The sequence below is a fragment of the Camelus dromedarius genome, chromosome 10, assembly GCF_036321535.1.
Source record: "Camelus dromedarius isolate mCamDro1 chromosome 10, mCamDro1.pat, whole genome shotgun sequence".
In the NCBI taxonomy this organism is placed as follows: Eukaryota; Metazoa; Chordata; class Mammalia; order Artiodactyla; family Camelidae; genus Camelus; species Camelus dromedarius.
Window position 1 is genome coordinate 72,200,733 of NC_087445.1, and position 22,843 is coordinate 72,223,575.

At 52.8% G+C, this 22,843-nt stretch overlaps 1 protein-coding gene across 2 annotated transcripts; it reads left to right on the forward strand.

The window, feature by feature from the left end:
- Positions 1 to 421: 421 nt before the first annotated feature.
- On the forward strand, positions 422 to 16,345 carry URM1 (ubiquitin related modifier 1). Of its 2 annotated transcripts, none has more exons than XM_064490566.1 (5): positions 422 to 494; positions 4,572 to 4,642; positions 12,768 to 12,849; positions 14,833 to 14,881; positions 15,158 to 16,345. In XM_064490566.1, exons 1-5 carry the CDS (start codon positions 427 to 429, stop codon positions 15,308 to 15,310), a joined length of 423 nt encoding a protein of 140 aa, XP_064346636.1. In that variant the 5' UTR covers positions 422 to 426; the 3' UTR covers positions 15,311 to 16,345. The 2 variants fall into 2 exon arrangements, with proteins under 2 accessions (XP_064346636.1, XP_010982578.2); XM_010984276.3 differs by having other exon boundaries at positions 15,242 to 16,345.
- The last annotated feature ends 6,498 nt before the right edge of the window (positions 16,346 to 22,843 follow it).

A 22,843-nucleotide genomic window follows, 5' to 3' on the forward strand; every position in this document is an offset into this window, starting at 1 on the left:
ACAGTGAAAGGGGCAGTTGGATTGCGAGTCGATGGCTCAGGAGAGAAGTTTCTGGGCTGGAAATAAAGATTTGGGGGTCACCTCTAATACAAGTCAAGAGGCGTGGACAGGCTCGCCCAAGCGGTGCGCAGACTGAAGAGAATTTATAACTAATGCAAGAGAAACAGTAATGTGGCTCACAGTCACGGCGCAAAGATGACGGGGCTCCCCTCCACCTAGCTGTGGCTCGTGCAAGTCGCTGCCCACCCTGGCTGAGTCCCGTCCCTAAACGGCACAGGAGGACCGACTCGAAATCCCCCAACAGCGCCCGCGACCCTCCAGCCTCAGCTCGCAGCTCCGAGCCTTCCTCCAATAGCTGAGGAGTCTTCCGGGCACCGCCTCTTCCGTCAGCGGCGACCGGAAATGGGGCGGTGGCGCCGGAAGTCGATGGGAGTTTCCTGTGAGCTTGGCTTCCTCAACATGGCAGCGCCCTTGTCAGTGGAGGTGGAGTTCGGGTGAGTCACAGAGCTGGGGCGCCATGGGGATGGATTGAAGTCGTCGAGCCCGGAACTCCCCTCCCTCTGCCTTGGGGCCTGTCACGACCGAATCCCCGAGGCTCCCGGCTACTTCCCTGAGCTACGCCACCCGCCTCGGAGAGTCTGAGAGGCTAGGTCTCCCTGGGCGACGAGGCCGTATGTCCGGGAATAGAGGCGCACATCTCGGCGTGGAGGTGCGCTCTGGGCACTCCTCAGTGCCCTGAGCCCTGCCGGACTCAAAAGCCTTGATGGTTAGCGGGAGGCCTCCCTACCTTCTTTGCCAATCCTATTTCGGACCAGACCCGTGTGTCTGGCATCTGAGCTGCTAGGACTTAGAAGAACCACCCTTCACCCTCTGATTTCTGACTTCGGGCAGCAATTTCCGTTTACATGGCTCTTGGAGTCCTGTTTCTCGTGGGATGTGTAGCTAAGACGGGACTCCTTTCCTCTCTTTTTCAAGATTTGGTGGTGTTAAAACAGAACTGAACCCCTTTCAGTGCATTCAGCATACTTGCTGAGTGCTTTCGGCAGCTCTTGGGTCTGGTGGAGATACGAGGCTAAGATAGCACAATTGAGGAGACTAACTCTGACAGTACAGTATGCACTGGATGAAAAGTGCAGGATTGGGGCACCAATAACTGAAGAAACACAGACCAGGGAGGAAGTCGATTCAAGCCGCTATTTTCTACCTTCTACAAACAGAAGGTTTGTTACATGATTTCCGAGCTGAGAGAAACTGCAGAGCTTAAAGAGAAGGCAAAGAAACTGAGACCCTAAGGGATGGATGGTATAATTTCTAGAGTCACATGGGAAAAGCTGGGACTAGAATCGTGTGTATGTGAAGATAAACCACGGCTTATGTGAAAGGAAAAGTCTGGGATGGGAATCTGAAATATCTGCCTATAAATGCCTTTCCTTCCATTGGATGCCCCCAGTTTCTTTCATGTTTTCCCTTCACTGCGTAGTCCATTCACCAGTCATTTATTGAGTGCCTACCATGTGCCAGGCAGTGAGCCAGGCACAGAGGATACAAAGATAAATAGAACTTTGTCCATGCCTTCCAGTATTCAGCATTTCTGTCTCTTACAAGGGGGTATTCTCATGACTGTTAACTGCATTTTAATTGATGATATTGTCTGGCCCTGTGGGTCCAATTAGAACTATGCTAGTCTAGCCTTCTGACTATTTTACTTCACTGACTCTTGGCCCAGCTATGCTCCCCCATACCCTGGGGATTCTAGAAGGATATCTGCTACTTTGACAGGCCTCAGCAGAACTGAAAAGGGAGAAGCTGCAGATTGCCAGTGTTAAAGTTTACCTATAGCCTGCTTACCTTTCATTCTCACTGAGTCAGACATGGTTTTTGTTCATCAGAAATGTCTTCTGTCTGCCAGGTACTGTGCTGGCAGCAGTGGGGAGGTCATAGGAAGATGTAGTCCTTGCCCTCCGGAACTTACTGACTAGCTTTTCTGGCTTGACCATCTCAGCCTCCCTAACCACCAAGAGCAAAAGTGAGCCCTGACAAGGCAAGCCAGTGTTCCCTCCACCCACCACCGCCATGTCCCATAAGAATTGCAGCTTCTCGGGAAGCAAGAATGCCCAATATGTATGCCAAGCTCAGATTCCTTTTCTCTTTGTCTCTGTCTCAATGCATGTTTTTGCCCCTGGCCTTTCTTCCATTTCCTACATCTCTTAGCACACTTTCTTCACCTTTTATTCTGAACCTAAGCAGATTTACATTTACAAAGATGCCCTGCGCATCATTCTCTCCCTTTTGTCCCCAAGTGCCACCATCATCCTTGAAGAGTCTAGTTTAGGACTTTGCCTCTTTCCCCTGAGTAGATGTGGTCCTTTCAGCCCCACCAGCTCTCATAGACTCTCTAGAAGACCTCTCCCCGCTTTCTCTGTCTTGTCAGTGACCAGTTCCCCCATCCTTGTCTTGCCTCCTGAACTGTCCTTAGCAGAGCATTTTCTCAGGTCACACAGGATTCAGAGTGGGTAGTACATATGTGTTTTATGTCCCTGTAGTCCAGATGTGAGATTCCCTCTTCCTTTTCCCTTTTCCTCTTTCTTGAGTCTGAGAGGTATTGGCAAAGTAAGGGAATGCCATTGAGGTCAGAGAAGAAATGGGGGAAATGGGCATTTTCATTCATTCAGCAAATATTTCTTGAGTGCCTACTATGTACCAGGTCCTATTTTAGGCAGACTTGCATTCCAGCAGGTAAAGGGGAAATAAATAAAAATTAAAATATTTAAGATAAAAAGATGAAGATAATTAGAAAAAGTGGAGGCCCTTGTGGGACTGTCTGTACCAGTCACTGGTACCAACAAACACCTCCCACCAAGAACTGGGGATTGGAGGGAAGATGAAGTATCTTAAGATGTAATCCCTTAGTGGAGTCTGAATAGCAAATCCTGTAGGACATTAGAGAGTCTGGCTTTGGTTTTCTTCTGGGACCAAATCAGGCCCCTTGCCTGCCTCCCTGAATCACTCCAGAAGCTGGGCATGCACCTTCCTCCCCTCCAGATGTGCTGACAGCAGAAATGCCAACCCCTCCCTCCAGGGCTAATGAGCCCAGCAGTGGCTGGTCAATCTCCGAGCCAGACTGGTTCTTTATCCTCATGTGAAGGGAAAAACAGCCTCGGCCTCTGAGCCTGGCACCACCAGGTTTGGCCAATCTGGGTTGTTTGCCTAGATCCCAATGCTTCCAGTTCCCACTCCTCTGACCCCCCAACTCCTGTCACCCCTAGCCTGTTGCCCTCCCCCACCCCAGCTGCTGCATATGCCAGCCCCCACCTAGGAGAGAACGAGGCTCTTGGAAGGGGATAAATGGAGGCTCTGTGCGGGCCTGCAGCTGAAATGGCCCTGCGTGCGGCCACAGATGGGCCTCCTCTCCCCCTCCACATTTCTGCATCAACAAAGCGTGACCTTGTTTGGATGACAGTCGCCCCATGTTTCCCCCGTGACAATGCTTGCCTTGCCTTTGCCTCCCAGTGGACTGTCTCAGGACATCTCTGTTCTCTGAAGTTGGGAAAGGGTGATGGGGTGGGAGGCGTCACATCCGTCAAAAGTCTGTTAAGGCCTTCTCAGTTAAGATCCACGTGAAGTCTGAGGTGGGGGTCAGGGGACCCAGAGGGAGAAGCAGTGTGGGGCACTGAAAGAGACCGAGTGTCTGCAGCATGAGCCCTGACTTCTGGACTTGGCTCCCAGCATCTCTGTTGTCCCAGCCGTCCGTCGGCCAGGTGCTAGCGCACAAATGAACCAGACTTTGCCCTCAAGGGGCTTTCTGACCCTTGGGGAGTCTTTTTTTTTTTTTTTTTTTTTTTTTTTTCTGTGAGAAACCAGTATGAATTCAACTCCTAGTTCAGCCACTGCCTGTCTGGCCTTGGACAACTTACTTAATCTTTCCTGGCCTCAGTCTGCTTCCCCATTTGATAGAATTGATGATGTCTGCCTCTCTACCCCCTTCTCTGGCATTCCTTGAAGATGAAACAAGATGATGCACATTCTTGTAAATGGCAAGGTTATTGCTAAGCCCAGTGGGGTCTCTTACCTTCCAGCACTGTGGTGTGCCCACCAGGCCAGCAGCAGGGGGCACAGGCAGGGGCATTTCAAAGCCTCACTCGGCCAGAGGAAACCTCTAGATACACAGGGTGTCCAGTGTGCCATGTGGTAGCTTCTCAACGTTTTTGCAGATGGAAAGACTGAGGCTTGAGAAGATACAGGCATGTGCTCAGAGTCTCACCATCAGGCGAGGTGGAACTCCGGAGCCTGTGCTCTGCCCCTGCCCCTGTATGCTAAGCTACCTCTTGAGAAAACAGAGTAGGAAAAATAAGGGTCTGCAAATTGGGATACTTAAATATTAGTAAAAATTGTTTCTGTCCTACGTTACCATGCAGGAAGCCACATTTGAGAATGATCACTTGTACCCAAGGTGTTCTGAACCTTGGTCTCTGCATCTCTTGGGCGTTGGTGCCAGCCCCCTCCTCAGTTTTCAATCTCAGCGAGGCGTTTGCAGGAGCTCACCCAGCTCTTTCTCTGGCCCTCCTTTGCAGAGGCGGTGCGGAGCTCCTGTTTGACGGTGTGAAGAAACATCAGGTCACCTTGCCTGGGCAGGAGGAACCCTGTGAGTATGGGCGCCATTGGGCAGGAGCTGCTCCACAGGGTCACCCAGCCCTGTTCAAGTGGGATTGGGTAGGATTTCCCTGGCCAGTGGCAGGGGAAGGAGGAAAGAAGAGCTCCAAGTACTCTCCCCCATCCTCTCTGGGACCAGCCAGCTTCATAGGAAGGAGATGGCATTGCTTAGTCCTTATGAACCCAGGTTCTGAACTCGGGCTTGACTTTGAGTCCCCTGAGCACCTTAGGCCAGTGACCTCACCCTTCTGAGCTTTCGTGTTTTTATCTGTGAAGTGGAGGTGGTAGTCCCTATCTCTCAGGGTTGCCAGAAGGTGTATGCCAGCTATACCTATTAGAGACACGAAGCATCTCTATTATTGGTAGCCTTCATCAAAAATGGAACAGTGTAGATGGGCTTCCATTATGATGAGACGATTTGGATGAGGAGGAAAGTGTCCAGCCAAAAAGAAGGTTGGAGGAGAGAGATTGACTCAGGGTGACCAAGGGGTTTTTCCATTTTTTCATTCAAATACCTGTTCCTCTTTCTTTAACAAATATATACTGAGCACCTCCTGTGTAGCAGCCCATGTCCCAGGCACTGAAGAGACAGACCCTGCCTTCAGACGGGGGGTCTGGGGGTGGAGATCCAGTGGGGTAAATATCAGTGTAGCCTAGAGGCAGGGGCTGGATGTTGCAACTGTGGAGGTGCTTTGCAGCCCTAGTAGTGGATCCTAGCGAGAGCAGAGTGTTCAGGAATGGGAGCCCATCTCACCTGGGGCTGAGACGTTTCTGGGAAGAAGAGGAAGTCAGTTGTATGAGGAGGCAGGGGAATGAGGTTCCTGGAGAGGGCCGCAGAAAATGGTCAAGTGAGGTTTGATCCTTCTGGAACTGGACATGCATCTGCCAGGAATCAGACAGCTGTTGCCCAAATTCAATGGCTACCAAGGCTGTCTCTGAGCCTCCCTTGGGTTGGAGAGCAATGGCATAGGGTGGGTCGGTGTGCCACATTCAAAGGCCAGGGACACTCACCAAGGAACAGGGCACTGCCTTCTGGAGCTGGCTGTCGGCAGGAGCCTAGGGTCCCACGTTGGAACCGTGGGATTGTGTCTCTGGTACGGAAAGACCTGGGATGATGATGGTGGTTTCTTGGTTTGACAGATGGCCATGCAGCCTTGGGAGGGAACAAGGGGGTCTCAGAAGCCTCTGACAGATTCAACTGGAAGTTATTAAAATACCACAAGTTGTGATTTATTTCCCCCTGCTTTTGCTTGACATGAAAGTCCCAGAGTTTAATAATTCCAGTCCTTTTTATTTATTCAGTGGCTGAATGCTCACTGAGTGCCAGGTGTGGAAATAAGTACTTTATTCCTTCCTGTAGTTGGCACACGTATTTATGAGTGCCTCCTTTGTGCCTGGCACTGTACTAGTTGCTGAGTACTTGTGGTGAGCAAAACAGATACGGTTCTTGCCCTAATGGAGCTTACAGCATGACGGAAGTGGAGCCAAACAGTGAACAGGTAAACACGTAAATGTGTAACCGTACACGTGGTCATCACAGGTGGGAGGAGGACAAAAGGGTGCTTTGAATGAGATAACAGGTGTTAAGAGAAAGCCTCTTTAAAGAGGTGACTTTGAGGCCAAGGCCTGAGGAATGAAAAGAAGCCAGCCAAATAAACTGGAGAGAGGGCCGAGGTGCATGGGGCCTATTCCAAGTAGAGGCTAGAGGCCCCCCGGGGCAAAAGGCCTTGGGGTGGTCAAGGAACTGAAGGAAGGAAGGCCAGCGTCATAAGGGTCACAGGCTGAGTTTGGCATGGTAGGCAAAGCCCCAGTTGGTGGTGCAAATAATTGTCACAAATTCTTAGATGGTAGCTACCATTATTATTCCTATTTTAAAAAGTGGATGATATTACTTATATGTGGAATCAAAAAAAAGGGGACACAAATGAACTTATCTACAAAACAGACTCACAGACATAGAGAACAAACATGGTTACCAGGAGGTAAAGAGGGTGGGAAGGGATAAATTGGGAATTCGAAATTTGCATCTCTTGGGGAGTGATGGAAGTGTTAGCTATCTTGATTATGGTAGTGGTTTCATTGGTGTGTACATCTACCAAAATTCATCAGATTGTACACCTGAAATATGTGTAGTTTACTGTGCAGGAATCATACCACAATTAAAGTGTTTTTAAAAAAAGAAGTGGAAACCCAGACTCAGAGATGTCAGAGGTCTTGCCCCAGATCATACAGTTATTGAAATGGCAGAGCTGGGATTCAGAACCAGATGTCAGGGTCTCCACTGTCCTTATGGTACCACTGACCCATCACCATTTATCCCAGGAGGTTCCCTGAGTCACACACCTCAAACGTGCAATGTATTTTCTGATTTTTGTACTTTCTTTCGTGCCTCCAACCGCTACTTATTTCAATTTTCATGATAACCCCAGTAGATTCCCTATTGACAGGGAAACAAAACCTCAGAGAGAGAGAGAAAAAGAGTGACCTGTCCAAAGTTAACTCAGGTAGGAAGGCTAAGACCCAAGTTTTTGATCCCTCATCCTCCCATCTACTGCTTGGCTGCGTGGGGGCCTATCCTCACCTCTCTGGGATAAAAGGAAAGAAAGCAGGGCAGGCAGCTGAAATGGCCCTTGTGCTCAGTTTTGGGGCCCTTGGCTGTGGATCTCTACCTCTGGCTCCTGTTTTTGCTCTGCTGTACCCAGAGGCATAGGTCACATCACAGCCGCAGAGCTGGTTGGCAGCTGCCAGGCCTTACCCTGGCACACGGAGCCCAACAGGAGGGCAGGGGCCTGGTGCCACTGGGAGAGCCATAGTCTTCCCCCAAGCCTGTGCCCAGATCTGCCGTCTGGCAGCTTTCCCGGCCCAGGGGCTGCCACTTGGCCAAGCAGGTCTTGGAGACTCCAGCAGAGAAAAATAGCAGCCATAAGATCATGGATTGTGACAAGTCTCACAAACCAGGGGACTCCAGGGCCCTGGGTCCAGGGCCAGGGGAGAGCTTCCAACTCGGCCAACTTGGGAGAAGAGGATGAGCAAGGCCAAAAGGGCTGGGATTGCAAGAGAGGAGCCCTGGCAATGTGTGATTGCAAATTAGTGATTCCTGCAGGCCTCTTTTTTCCCACCTGTAAAACAGGAGGTTGGGCTAGATTTAGTCTTTATTGAGTTGTATATCTATTTGACATCTGCAGTTTGGAAAAGTTGTTTCCAGATCTAAGTATACAGTTCTGGGAAGCAGGGTGCACTGCTCTAATGAGAAGTTGTGTGTCTAGAGGGAGCCTTCACAGCCATCTGCAGGAAATAGGCCATCTCCTTTATTGGCCAGGATTTGTAAGCACCCACCAGCTTTGGGCATTGTGGCCACTGGGAGCTGGCTTTTGTGCATCAAGGATCCCTTCAATTCAAGCTCCCAGTCCTGGTTGGTCAGTGGCCTGGAGAAAACCCCGAACCTCGACAGTCCCAGCGTCAGCATCACCTGCCTCAGCTCCCAGGAAGAGACGTGTCTGCCTCACCTTTCCCTGCCCCTCTTCCTCTGCCCTGCATTGTGTTAAAGGGTGCCTGGTGCGGGAGGCAGGAGCTGCCCGGGAGCTCCCAGGCGCTTTAAACTGCTTAGCATGCATTTCACAGCCTCTCTGGGGCCAGCTGTTCCTTTCTCCGCTCTGGGGCCTGTTTGCTGATCCCCTCCCCACCACCCTCTCCCCCTCACCCCTCCCAGTCCCTGTGCAAAATTGCTTTTGAAAAGGTCCACTTTCTGCTTAATTAAACAATGAGGAGCGTCCCCTCGCACATCTGTAAACCTCCTTCTGAGGCCAGTTTAGCCCACAAACTGCTCCATTCTTACCCCCATTCACTTGTAAATGGACCCTCTGATGTTCCCTCTACCCTCTCTTCTCTTTTACTCCCCCCATCCCAGCTCTTTCTTCTCCCCTTTCAACTGGGGGTGGGCTCCCAGAAGAGCCTCGTCTTGAAGCCTGGTGGACTTGGTGGGGACAGGGGCGGCTTAACCTATGGAAGAGAAGACTTAGGGGAGCCGGCTCTCCCAAAGCTGTCGTGTGCGGAAGAGAGGCCACATTTGTTGGCCTGGTCCCCAGAACCAACCAGGCTTGGTGGTGGGAGGGCCATGAAGACAGATTTCTGGCTGGGAGGAAAGCTCTCCCTGGAGGCGGTCAAGAAAGGGATGAGGGTCTGCTGCAGCCGGGATGCAGTCTCAGATGAGACCTGGAGATTGGTCTCTTTCGGGTCAGAGAGCTAGCATTGATTCCTTTAGGGGCCCTGCCACAGTGGGTGGTCATTGTCCCCAGACAAGGACACATCCACTGGGGCGAGGGATTTTGGTGGAAGCCTTTCTAAGGAGGGGCATGGGTGGTGCCTGATTCCCAGCAGCCTTTAGGAGAAGGTTCTGGTTGCCCACAGGATAAGGAATCCTAAGTCACTGTGGGCAAGTGTACATTCGTCTTGTGTGTTTGACACTGTACCGGGCCTGCTGCTGGCATTAGGAGTTTGGGTTATTATCCCCATTTGTCAGAGGATTACCCTGAGACAGGTGAAGTTACTTCCTACCTGAGGCCATCTAGCACACAGCCTGGCACCTCCCCGCTCCAGAATCCCAGCTCTTAACCACTCCTCCATGGGAACAGCAGCTCCCACTCCCGGTGGACAGGCCAGGTCCCAAGGCTTCCGGTACCAGAAAATATATTTGGGTGCTTATCACCCTCCTCTGGTCCTGTCTGCCCAGGGGCAGTCTGGCTCCCACCACCCACAGCCTCAGAGTATGATCCCTTCCACCTGGGTTGGCCAGGGAACAGCTTAGGGACTTGAACATCTAACTCAGTGGGAAGGCTAGTGTTGGGGCCCCTCACCACTCTCCCAGTGCCCCCATTCCCTCTCTGGCTCTGATAGAAAGGTAGTGGATCCCACAGAAAACCCCAGCCGATCCCAGCACTATCAGCCCTTCAGAGCTGCCTGAGCATGTCCTTAGGTCCCTGGGCAGAGCGAGTGGCAGCTCAGGGCAGCAAGAGGGACTGAAGGATCGAGGCTCTTCGTCTGGCTCAGAAGAATTACAGCGTTGCTGTGCTGGGCATGGTGCCAAGAGCTTTATATGGATCATCTTATTTGAGCCTCACAACCACACTGTGAGGCGTTCTTCCCATTCCCATTTTACAAAGAAGGAAGCGCAGAGAATTCCTTACCCAAGGTCATATAACTAGGAAGTGATGGAGTCGAACTCAGAACCAAGACTGAGTCCCTGTTCTTAACCTGTCCTCCTCCTCCCTCCATCCACAGTTGTCCACATGTTCAGTAAACATCTCAAGGGCGTTTTGTGTATGAGGTTCCATGCTGTATGCTGGGGCACACACCTGGGTAGTACCCCTGGGGTTCCCAAGACAGGAGAGGCCTCTTCCCAAGCAGCCCCTTCTCAAGGCCTACTCAGGCCCCGCAGAGTCCAACCCCAGCTACCTCTCTGCCCTCACCTTATGCTGATCTTCTGGCCTTCTCTGTTCTATTAACCTTGAACTTGCCAATTCCAACCTGCCTTAGGTCTTCCCATATGTTCTTCCTTCTGCCTTGAATGCCCTGCCATCCCACCCTACTCCTACTTCAGGCCTCAGCTTCAACATTAACATCCTCAGAAAAGCTTTTCCTGATTCCACACAAAGGAAATAGCATTTGTCACAACTAAGTAATGCCCGCCTCCCTTGCTGTCCTGTTAGCTCCATGAAGGTAGGCTCTCTGTCCGCCTTGCTCACCGCCATCTCCCTAGCACCTGGCACATAGTAGTTGCCCAGTAAATATTTGTCTTTTGAGTGATCGCATGGAATCCCATGTGGGAAACCACCCTTGGTAGCAGTGGGAAGGCAGGAGGCCATGGGGAAGGTGAAATTGAGATTCCCCAGAGCCATCCCCAAGCCACCAGCCCCTGACTCTGCTTAACCCTTCCTCCTCCCCTGGGCGCCTTTGGAAGCCGACCATCTGGCTTAGAGGCTATTTGCATATTGTCTGGGCCTCAGCAAGCCTAGCAAGATGTCCCTGGGGGTGTGTTTCAGGCTAGGCCTAGTGGCCCTTGCAGCCTGTGAAGGGAGCAGGGAGTTCCACCTCTCCCCACCCCCAAATCCAGGCATGGGGGAACAATACTGGTGGTGATGCGGTGGCCTCACCATGGTAACAGGCTACCAAGAATGTGGGCAGGCCTGGGGGGGCGCAGAGGAGGGAGGGAATGACCTCAGCAAAGAGGAGCATCATGATAAATGAGCCAGCACCCGCAGCCGACTCCCCCCGCCCCAGCCCACCCCTCTGGGACTCCATGATGGTGCCATCACTTGGATGACCCCGACATGACCATTAGTCCTCCCCAACCGCCCAACCTACGAGAGTAAAGCAGAAGCCCCCTTTTGGAGGGAACCAGGGCTATTACCCGACTGGGTCCTGGTTCTGAACAGCCTGGCCAGGGCTGTGGAGGTGCAGCTGGTGGCCCTCAGGCTAGGCACTGCCCAGTCCCTCTCAGCGCCTCCGCACACAGGCACAACCCCGCCTGCCAGGGCTGGCTGATGGATGTCAGACCCCGGCGGCTCTATCGAGCGGCCGCAAGATATATGGGCTGGCGGCCCACCAGACAGTGCCAAGATGGAGGCCATGGGGAAACCTCGAAACCCAGGCCTCTGGGAGGAACCCAGCCAGGAGTCAAAATGGACTACAGCTAGTTGGAGGCAACACTCCCCATCCCCTGCCCGCCCTAGGAACCTTGGGGACTCTGATCTGCTTTGTTTAAAAGTAGAAATTAAAATTGAAAGGCACAGTCTCACCCTGTGGACACTTTGCCATGGCCTTGTGCTCTGCTGGCGTACGACCCAGGGAAGTTGGCACAGAGCAGAGTGAACCAGTCCATCCAGGGTGCAGCTTGTCTGCTTCCCAGGAGGGTGGCAGGCAGACCAATGAGAATGCCTTAAAACCCTCTCCAAGCCTGGTCCTGTGTGTGACACATGCTGGGCCTAGACTGGAGAGAGCCTCGCCTCGCCTTGTCTGGCAGCCTTTCCCTCGCCTGCATGCCAGGACTCTACCTCTAGGCAGGGGCACCGAGGCACTGCTTGGGCCCTTCTCCACCTTAGCCTCTGAGCTTTGTCTCGGGCACAGGCCCAGGACAGCAGACTCCTCTGAGACACTGACTCTGGATGAGGACAGCTAACCTCCAGCCTCCTGCTGGCTTCCCAGAGGCTAGCTGTCTCCCCAGGGCCTTCAGTCCTCAAGTCATCTCAGGGAGGAAAGGGTCTCCTGCAGCCTCAGGAGATGCTCTGTCTGAGGAGTGGATAGTTGAGAGCCATAGCCTTTGAGGAGTTTATAGAGCCAGGTTTAGTGTGCTGTGGCCTGGGACCTTGCTTCCAGAAAAGGAGAGGTGGCCCTGGGGACAGGTGGCTCTGAGCCTCCAGATGATGTACAAAGAGCTTGGTGGCTGTCCCAGAACCAGAGAGGCAAATCTCAGTGTCCAGCTGAGCAGAAGAGGCCCTCCTGACCCTGAACCTCTTGCCTCTTCAGGGTGGCCGGCCCTGGCCTGGAGGGCTCTACGAAGGGGGTGTAGTGGGGCAGTGATTTGTCAGAGTCTCTGGCTGGTGAAGGATCCTTCTCTCCCTCTGCCAGAGGAAATTAACTGATACTATCAGCTCAGCAATTGTTTTTCTTCCCTCACAAAGGGAAATATATGCAGACCCTTCCAAGAGCAAAGCCGAATTCTCCCCATCTGGTACTGGCTGGAGAGATAAAGGTGTAGGGGGATCTTCAGGGCCCTCTCAGAGGCCTCTCTGTGGCCATTTTAGACCATCTTCTAGGACTAGTGGGTGGGGGTCTGTCTCTCCACCCTTTCAGATGTGACCATTCCTCCTGCTGTCTGCCTTGAGTCCCCATTGCCTCTTCTTCAAGCCTTTAGCAGTGCCAGGTGCCACTTTCTCTGAAGACCTCTCTGGCAGGTCACTGGCCTTTCCAAACCCATTTCCTCACCGTGGGAATCCACAAGTTCAGGGGCCGTGACAGCCTGGGCTAAGCCCCATATTCACTTCCTCCTAGCTTAGGCAAGGCCCTGGGGGCCAGGAATCATTTGGATTTAACATTAATTTGTTCTGTGCCTTCCTCTCCAGGGGACATCCGGAACCTCCTTGTCTGGATCAAGAAGAATTTGCTAAAAGAGCGGCCAGAGTTGTTCATCCAGGGAGACAGCGTGTGAGTTCCTTTCTTCCCTTCCCTGAGGAGGGCAGGCATAGGGAAAGAGCTTTGAGCCCCTGTCCTTGGGTTCAACTATAGCCTTCTCTGGGTCCTGTCCTCCCGCTCTGTCCTCCCCATACCCCTCCAAGGAAAGGGCTACCTCTGTCCAGCTCTGTCTCAAGTTTATGTTCAGTTGTCTTGTTACCACATTGGACCGTTAGGATTTAAAGCCCAGATCGGGAGATCGGTAGATTTATCAAAAAACTTAGATTCTGCTTTCTGACTTTGATTTTTTTTTTTTTTTCAGCAGTAGAAATATCTCAAATCTATAATGTGTACAAAGACTTATAAACAGACAAAAGCAAGAGATCTCATAGCTTCACTTTAAAGCTTACTTAGGAGTTAAGTATTACAATATAAATTTACTGCTTATAAATAACAGTTGGAGTAAGCTGAATTTGCTTGCTCAAATCACTAAGGCTTACTATTGGTGAAAAAGACATTTAAGATTTCTTGACAAAGTCTGAAGGACCCGTCAGAGTTCTGAGTTTTAAAATTAGATTCTGCTTTCTGGTTGTCACAAACTTGCTGCAGAACCTTGGGCAAGTTACTTCACTTCTCTGGGCCTCAGCTGCTCTCTTCGTACAGAAAGTACTGAGAAAAAGATACTACCCAAGGACTTTTTCATCCCTTGACAATTTAGGACAGTGCTCTCCCATAGAACTTTCTGTGATGACAGAAATGTTCTATATCTGTGTTGTCCAATATGGTAGCTGCTAGACACATGAAGATATTGAACCCTTGAGATGTGGCTAGTGGACTGAGGAACTAAGTGTTCAGTTTTAATTGTAATTTAAATTTGTTTATTATTTATAGCTATTTTTTATTTATGCCTTTATTACAATATATTTTTAAATTGAAGTATGGTTGATGTACAATATTATATATTTCAGTTATACAATATAGTGATTCACAAATTTTTAAAGGTTATACTCCATTTATAGTTACTATAAAATACTGGCTATATTCCACATATTGTGCAATACATCATTGTAGTTTATTTTATACGTGATAGTTTGTACCTCTTAATCCTCCAATTGTAATTTAAATTTAAATGTGGCTAATAGATACTGTGTTGGACAGCACGGGTCTAGGATTACAGGGAGTCAGTGTGCATGTGCACACTCACATGTGCACACGCACACACATTTGTGTTCACTGGGGACATCCCTACCCCAGCCTAAAGCTTCTATATCTGTCCCAGGCCCAGCTTAGCCTCCTAGGAAAGGATCCAGGTTCCATGAGCCAAGAAGTCAATTTACTTCTACAACAAGGCAGCCTAATCTGTAAAAGAAGAGGGCAGGGCCCTCTGCCTGGAAGCAGAGATCACCTGCAAGCCCTGGGGGATAGGGCTGCCATAGAACCCTTTGCTCAGGTCGTGATTCAACAGTTGTGGAGGTCACCCCCAAGGACAGCAGTGCTGATCTCAGGCATTCAGGGGCTCAGGGCCACTGGCAGCCTTCCTTGATTCAGAGAAGCCAAGATAGCCTCATTTTCAGGAGGGACACACAGGAGACCATAACAGTGAGGTTAGACCCCTGGAAAAATAGGCCACTACTTGGTTCCCGTGCTAGACGCTGGCAAGCAAGCACCTCACACACTTCATCCTGCTTCATCCCCCCACAGAGCTCTTTAGGGAGGCACTGTCATTTACTCTGTTTTCAGATGAGGGAACTGATGCTCAGGGAAACAAAATGACCTGCCCAAGGTCTGGTAAGTGGTAGTCGAGTTTGCATCCATTTTCTATCTGGCCCATAGACTATCCACCTGGTTTTCTTTAGATTTGGACTGTCAGCTCCACTTCCTGAGAGATCTTTAACGGGGACCTCCACATGAAAAGCTCCCAGCACACTCCTGCAGCCCCAGTGTCTAAGCCTCTACCCTTGCTGCTGTCTGCTCCCGCCCTTCATGCCCTGCTACTCACCACCATCTTTCCCACAGGCGGCCAGGAATTCTGGTGCTGATTAATGATGCCGACTGGGAACTGCTGGTCAGTACCTCAGGGGACAGCCTTCCCTCAACCCCTCCCCTCACTGCTTTAGTAAGAAAGCCTTAGGCCTCTCATCATGCCCAAATAGGGCGGTTGGTTAATCCTCTATCCCAGTCTGGCCTCCAGACTGAGGCCACACCCTACCCCCATGTGAGGAAGGAATGGGTAGCTTGGGGAAGTGGTGAGCTCTCCTCCATCCTGGAGATTTGCAAGTTAATGTTTGGGGTACCCCTTCTTTTTTTCTCTGGTAAATTCTATCTTTCTCTCCCGGAGCAGCCAGGCCTCCCCTTCCTCTCCCAACACCTGGGGAGAAACTGGAAAAGTGCCCTTGACGGTCTTCTCATTTCTCTCCTGGACCAGGGTGAGCTGGACTATCAGCTTCAGGACCAGGACAGCATCCTCTTCATATCCACGCTGCACGGCGGCTAAGGGCCCCTCTCTGTGCCTGGGCCCCCTTGGGGTGGGGAGAACAGAACAATCAGACACCCCCTTGGGCCCTGCTTCCAGATCTCCCTGTCCCCCTTGGCTGCTTTCTTCCCTACTCTGTCCGCTGAGCTCCCTCCAGGCAGGGAAAAGAGGCCAGGTGCTAAAAATGAGCCTTTCTCAGGCACGTGAGCAGGGGAAGGCAGGAAGGCAGGCAGGCGCCTGAGCCTGGCACACCCTCTCCCAGTAGCTGAGATGGGGGAGGGTGCCCCTTAGTTTGTCAAGAGTGGAGAGGGGTCTCTGTGGCCAGGTGACCCAGCTGCCTTCCACTCCCTGTGTCTCAGTCTAAACACTGAGTGACCGCTGACAAGGCAGTCCAGCTCCTGGGCCACAGTGCCTTCCTGGGGAAGATGAATGGACCTGAATAGCTGATGGCAGGCCCCTCCCTTCTCAAAGACTGGAGGAGTCTCCGCCTCAGTTTCCCCATCTGGACAGCAGAGGGCTCTGCCTGTCCCCCACTGATATCATTATGGAACCCCAGCTGGGGTCCCCTATTCAGTGCTGACCCCCCTCCCCACCCAGCAGCTGCTCTTCCAACCACACCCCTCCTCCTGCTCCCCCATCCACAGCCCTTGACCCTGGCTGGCCTTCCCCAACACAGACCACCAGATGGGCTCCTGAGACCCTCCCCCCAGCAAAAGGCTGCCTGCACGCAGCTCATTCCACTGGGGGTAGAGAGAAGGAGGGTGTAGGCTAAGCCTCGGACTGGCAAGTAGAGGCCTGGGGTGGGGGGTCAGTGTGCCTCAGTTTCTTCCTCAACAACAACTGAATTTTTATAGTGTCTGAAAACTGGGGAGATACTTGATGACACAAATGTAGACATTATCTCCTCCCACCTCCTGCAGGAAGCAGGATGGGGGCAGGCAGCACCTGGTAGGCAGGATGGTTTGCCCCTCCCCCTTCCATCCTTTCTGGAAGTCTTGGGGCCTCAGTGCCTGCAACAGCTGGCCTTAGGCAAATAAAAGACTAGGTTGTTTACTAGCCTTGCCTGGAACTTCATCCTTAGAAACCAGTGGCACCCCACATCCCCCTCAACCAACCATGGTCTTTGGTCCAACCTCTCTGTCCTCAGCCTAGGGCTTTCAGAACTGCCCTTCACCCAAGAAGGGAGCAGGGGTTGAAACCCAGACTATCTGCAAAGGGGTGATAGGGCCATCTGGAGAAGGGGGTGGCAGAGCCAGTGTCTGCTGCCCAGGCTGGGTCCCAGGACACTTCCATACTCATCTGTCCGAGGCCAGGCTTTGTCCCCTCAGCTGCAGCCATCAGCCCCAGAACCCAGAATGGAGATGGCATGGATAGGGCTGCTGAGCCCCACTTCCCGTTACCGGAGAAAAAGCTTTTTTTGAGGGAGACCTCAAAAAAAAAAAAAAAAAATTAGGGCATTAACATCATCCTGCCCAAAACGTGGCTTTTCATTAAATGTCAATAATTCAAGGTGGAATTTATCTCACTCTGTGGAGATAAAAGTGCCAAATGGTTGTCCTAGTGTTGGGGGGGTTGGGAGAGGTGTGCACATCGTTCTCAAAGACAGGTAACCCCCTGGCTGGTGAGCTTCTCTCCAGCCCCACTGCAGATGGAGGCCTCTGGGGTATGTGTGTGGGTGGGGGTGGCCATGTTGAGGTTATGGGTGCAAATTAAGGCCAGTGTGGGTCCAGGTGCTATCTAGAGGGGCTGTATGACCAGTCTGCACTAGGTGCTGAGGTCAGGTTCTCCATGTTAAGGAACAGGGCAAGCGACAGCCTCACTTTAAGGATCAGTCTGTCCCCTGATTCTTGTGACCTGGTAGTGCCTTCCTCCCCCAGCCCAGCTGAGTTTCATAGTGCCCTGTTACCCCACCTGGGATCCAAGTCCTGGAAACTGGGCGATAGGAATCCTTTCCTGCCTGCACTGGGGAGAGGAGGGGTAGAAACGGGTTACCCTTTCCTCCACAATTAATGCTGAGGAGTAGGGCAGGAGGACACCTGGGGAAACCAGGTTCTCCACGGCAACAAGAGATCCCAGCATCACAGCTGAAATTGGCCAGGGCCACACTCCACAGCATTTTGGGCCATTTTAAGCTTGAGTGCAAAAGGGGTCAGGGATAGGTGATCCAGGCTCAGCCCCAACAACCCCCAACTGCCCCCCCCCAGCAACTCCTGAACCCACTTTTGAGGAAATAAACGAATAAATAAACCCCACTATCTCCGAAGATTTGTCTTTAATGAAAAGGATTCGTTTGTCCAAATTCTGTTTCCAAAGCCAAGGTGATTGCCCGGCCGGAGCGCATCATTCCCGACGCTTCCCGACTCCGGCTGCGGTTGGGGGAGCTCAGCCCGTCCATCTGTCAGGATGGGATGGCTGGAGGGGTCGATCTATTTGGGGTTTAGGGATCGGTTTAGGCATTTTTTGTTTTGGGGGTATTGGTGGGGAAAGATAGATTAGAACCAAATTCAAAACGAATTAGCAAGCGTAGTCCGCCGGCATCTTCTTTCGCCCCCGACTTCCTGCGGCTCCGGCCGAGGGCGAGCTACCCGGACCACATTTGAGCCCCGCCGCGGCATGCCAGCTTCGTTCCCGGCCGAAATTTGAAAAACGGAAAAACGACGCGATCGACTGGAGGACCCCGCCAGCCGGGACTGGTCACCCGCAGAGGAGGAGGAGAACGAAGAGGACGACGACGAGGAGGATGGCGGCGCTGGTAGCAGGGACCGGTGTCCCTCCTTTGCGCGCACGGCCGGGCCGCGACCATCGCGCTGGGGCCAGCCAGCAGCCACCCCAAGGGGTCTTGCCCGCGGTGAGCTCGGTCCCTGTGGCTCCCGCCCCTGTTGCGCCCAGAGCTCAGCCACAGATGTCCAGCCACAATTCTCGGTTGGCCGCAGACTCGTACAAGAATTGCGTTTGGACAATCAGTGGCGAAGCCCCCGAGTTCAGGGCCCCGATATCCTGCGGGGCTCCGCTTCGCTCCTTAAAAGCAGCGGACCAGATCTCCGGAGCTGCGCGTACCTCGCAGACGCTCGGCAGTCGCGGCCCATCCCGGTAAGGTGGACGAGCAAGCACGCGGATCCCGACCCTGCGTGGGGATCCCCATCGCCCCTGGCGTGTGTCTCCTTCGATCGCGGCCCGGGGTCCCTAGAATAGCCCGCGTTGGTCTGCGCAGCCCAGGTCGGGGAAATCTCTGCCAGGCCCGGGGAACCCTGACTCCCCTCTCCCCGCCCCCAGCCTGGGCTCCCCAGGTTCGCCGGGTTTCCGGAAAACAGGGGCCCAAGGCGGGGTCGCATTTCCGAACCCAGGGTCCGGGCTGCTGGAGTCGTGGGTCCCCCGCCCCCGCCCAGCCCCGCGCACGCACCGGCTTGGGCGCTCTCTGCTTCTCTGTGGCTGAGTCGCGGCCGGGGCGCCGGCGGTAGCGGTGGCGGCGGTGGCTGGGACGGCGGGGAGCGCTGGAATGCGCCGCCGGGTCACCTGCAGCGCCCGGGGAGCCGGGCTGGGAGCCGGCGGGCTGGCGAGGCGAGGCGCAGGGCTGAGCCCGAGCGGGCGCCTCTGGCGGCTTGGGGCCGGGGCGGGCTTTTAGTGGGCCGCTCCAACAATACGGGCCTGGCGCGGAGAAAGGGGCTCGGCTGCAATTGGTACTGGATTTGAATAACGCCACGGGGCCATCAATGGTCATTGTGTCGGCGGGTAATGAATCTCCGCTGTCTCTCGGGCTGGCCAGGCAGCTGCAACCTGCGCTCAGGCAGCTCTTAAAGACATAGTGTGCCCCTCCCAGGGGGCCACCCCCCCTGCACAGGCCGGACCCCTCGCCCTCCCACCCCCACCCTGCATCCTAGACTCCCTATGCCCCGCCTGCTCTCTAGCCTGAACCCTTTGCCCATCGCCCCCTCCCTCTTCCTGGGCCAGGCACCCGCATCCCGGCCCTGCACTCCCATGGACCTAACTCAGGCCCCTGGCCTTGGCAGAACTCCCCAAGAGTGCCCAGGGGACTTCAGAGTCTTTTAAGACTCAACCCTGGCCTCCCATCTGTCTTTGAACCTGAGTTCTTTGGAGCCCCCCTGCCTTAAGCTCCTACCCCAGGGGCTTCTAGCTAGAGGGTGAGGGGGAACAGTCTAGAGGTCAGAGGGTCACCCCCTTAAAAGGCTATGCTGCAGGACAAGGGAGGAGGGGATGCAGTCCCAACCCCCAGGCTGAAGATGCCATCTCCAGAGACCACACCCCCACTGGGGATCTGGAGTCTGCCCTCTCCCTGACCAAGGACAAGGGCTTATTCCCAGGATACCTCCTGCAGGCTCCTGGATATCTCAGCTTTAGCAGGGTTGTGGGGGTGGGGGCAGCAGGAGGGTGTGAGAGGAACATGGAATCTATTAATTCTTGTCTTGTCATTGTCCCTTCCACTGGACAGCCCACTGGTCCAGGAGGCAGAGGCTCTGTCTAGGTCTGATATGTCCCCACCCCACCTGACCCCAGCCAGGTCTGGTGCAGAGAAGTTTCTCAGTCCACTGAGGGATGCATACCCAGTTTTCACCCGCAGAGCTCACTCAGCCTATCTCCCAATGAATCACACCGTGAAAGGAACTGGGTGGTCATTCTTCCCATACATTCTGGTCTCCATTTACCTCAGGGTTTCCCAGACGCCCAAAGCATTCCTGCCCCTGTCCTGAAATCCTCTTCTCTCCTCAGTCTGTGGGTTACCAACACAAGCCCCCCCTGAACTGTGATTCTTTTGGTCTGTTTTCCTCTCTTGGACAGGAAGTGGGTCTTACTGATCTTACTGCCTCCAGAGCCTAGAATAGTGCCCTCCGCACAACCAGGCATTGAATATCCATCAGAGACTTAAAAATGAGCCATGTAAACTTCTTGGAGTTTCTTATGAAAGTTATGAAAAGGTATGGCTTCTGGGGAGCAATACTTGAAGTTGAGGCTTTATAGAGAGAGAGCCTAACTAATCAGGTCCCATCTCCTGGTAATGCGCCATCTAATAATAATAATAGTAACCATGACAAGTGCCTTATATACCAAGCACTAAGCGCCTTAAAGGTAGGAACCTCTTGACTCCTCACAACAACCCTGGGAAGTAAGCACTATTGTCAGCCCCATTTTACAGGTGAAGAAAAACTGAGATTGGTGGCAGTTAAGTCCCTAGTCCCCAGCTGGCAGGTGGGGGAGCCAGAGCTAGAACCCACTGCACACTATAGATTCCCAGCCTTTACTTAGCAGATATGGAGGGGACTGGCATAAATGCACATCCAAAACGGTGAAACTCAGGGGGCACCCTGTGTCTGTTTATAAATTATAATCCAGTCCCAGTCCCACCCCAGCCTGGCAGAAACACAACCTCGATGGAGAGGGCAAGAGTAGTCTCCGCACCAGCGGGTCAGGAGGAGCTACTTAAAGCCTTCAGTCCTGGGCACCCTCAGGGAAACTGAGGAGCCTAGAAGGGTCCTCCCGCTAGTCACTGAACAGGTATTTATAGTATGTCTACTGTGTGCTAGTTGGAGATGGCCATGGGCAGATGTGCCCAAAGGGGATGCACAGCAGAGGCAGACCACCAGGGAGGGAGAGCCGCCCACCCAAGGAGCGAGGAGCAGAGGGTGAGGTGAAGGCGGGCGGGGCGCTGAGGCGGGCACTGTTCCAGGTGGAGGGAACAGCACCGCCAAAGCTAACAAGCGAAAAAGAACTTGGTGAGTTCGTAGAAAGAAAGAGATCTGGCGTGGCTGGAGCACGAAGGGGAGGTGGAGTTGGAGCTGAGCTTGACCCTGCCAGGCCCTGTAGGACACTGGGAGAATTTGTGATTTTATCCTAAACGCAGTGGGGATCCTGAAAGACCTGACAAGTTCAGATTTACATTTTTAAAGGTTTGCTGGCGCTAGAGTGTAGAGAATGGGGGTGGGGGCCAGTGCGGGGGCAGAATAGGGGAGAGCTGGTTGAGGACGGAGACCAATTAGGCTACTGCCTGTTTGCAGGCGAGAGCTGCCAGTGGCCTGGGCTTAGGTAATGGCAGAGTCCCAAACTCTTTTCTTGACCATTCGAGTGACCTCAGTCAGACAAGGCACTTGGCAGTGAGTAACACTGAGGGAGCACCTGTGGTGTTGTATGTGGATGCTGGAGGCTGGGGGTAGGAGAAGAGAAAGATGAACAGAGTCTGATGTTGCCTGTCCAGAAGTATCCATCCAGTGGACAAGTGGACAGACAGACACACAGTGAAAAGAGCCAGCCCCAGTGAAAGGAGCAGAGCCACAGGAAAACACTTTAACTGAAATATTAACAACATTCTCTGGGATTATAAAAGACTAAGCGATTCATTCCAACAGGGAAGAAAGCGGCTGGCAGAGCAACATTACCTTGGGCTTCCAGGCAAGTGATTCCAACAGACTGAACCTTAGTTGTTGCCTCTGTGAAATGGGGCCATTATCCCTGCCTCCCTAGAGATGGTTAGGTGGTTGTGGTGTTGGGAAGGGCCAAACACACCTTGCATTTGCTTGCAGTCAGGTTTTATCATTATCTTTCAACACACACACACAAACACACACACACACAAACAGATACATCTTCAGGCTCAGGCATGCGCTCAACTCCTCCTAGCCCCTGTTTTCTCCCTTCTCCCTTATTGAGTCAGACCAGCTCTCAGGAAGGTGGCAAAGTTACCCACACTGCCAGTTAGGCATGCCCTTCCTACCAGGACTGGCATTGGATCAAGGACTAGACCAAACGCTGCACCCAGCACAAAGGATATGCTCAGTACACGTCTGTTGAACAAATGAATCAATCCATGAATGCTTTATAGGAGTAATAATTAAATGAATGGGTGGATGGACAGATGGATAAAAAACAGACAGGACGATTGAATGAAGGCTAAAATGAATAAAGAATTGACTGTGGGTACATAGTGTAGCCACTCAGCTAGGGTTCTCAGTGTGGAGCTGGAGGTGTTGCTGTGAGTCTCACTAAAGGGGGGCTTCCTTCCTGCTGCAGCCTGGATTCTGTGCTCCAGAGGTAGGCTCAAGAACCAAGCTGGCAGGCAGGTACCCAGGGAACAACTGTGGCCACAGGTCAGGTTGGTCAAGCTGCATCTCTGTTCTAGATATTTCCAGTCCCTAGAGTCCTGTTCCCATCAATCTAGGATTCACTGTGGCCTGGGACAGAGGAAAGAGCCCTGCTAAGACTCAGCGTGCCCCCTTAGGCCAGGTCCTTGCCTCCTCCCCCAGGCTGCCAGTCCCCCATTCATGCAGAGTTCTGTAAGAGTAGTCAGTGCTCTTACGTGGTGACTGGCTGAGTGGCCTGCCTTGGAAATGAATTAGCAACCTGACACATCCCCGATCTCAGAAGATGACAAAGCCAGGTCACTGTCCTCACTCAGAGGGGATCATCAGAACCCCTCCACCCTACATAGTAGGTTTCAGTTTACAAAAGATCTTCCTCTCCATGAGATGAGTGAGAGCAGGGCGGGGAAGCCTTCCAAACTAAGGTAACCACCTCCCCGCACCTGGGATGCTTCATCCCATCATGCTG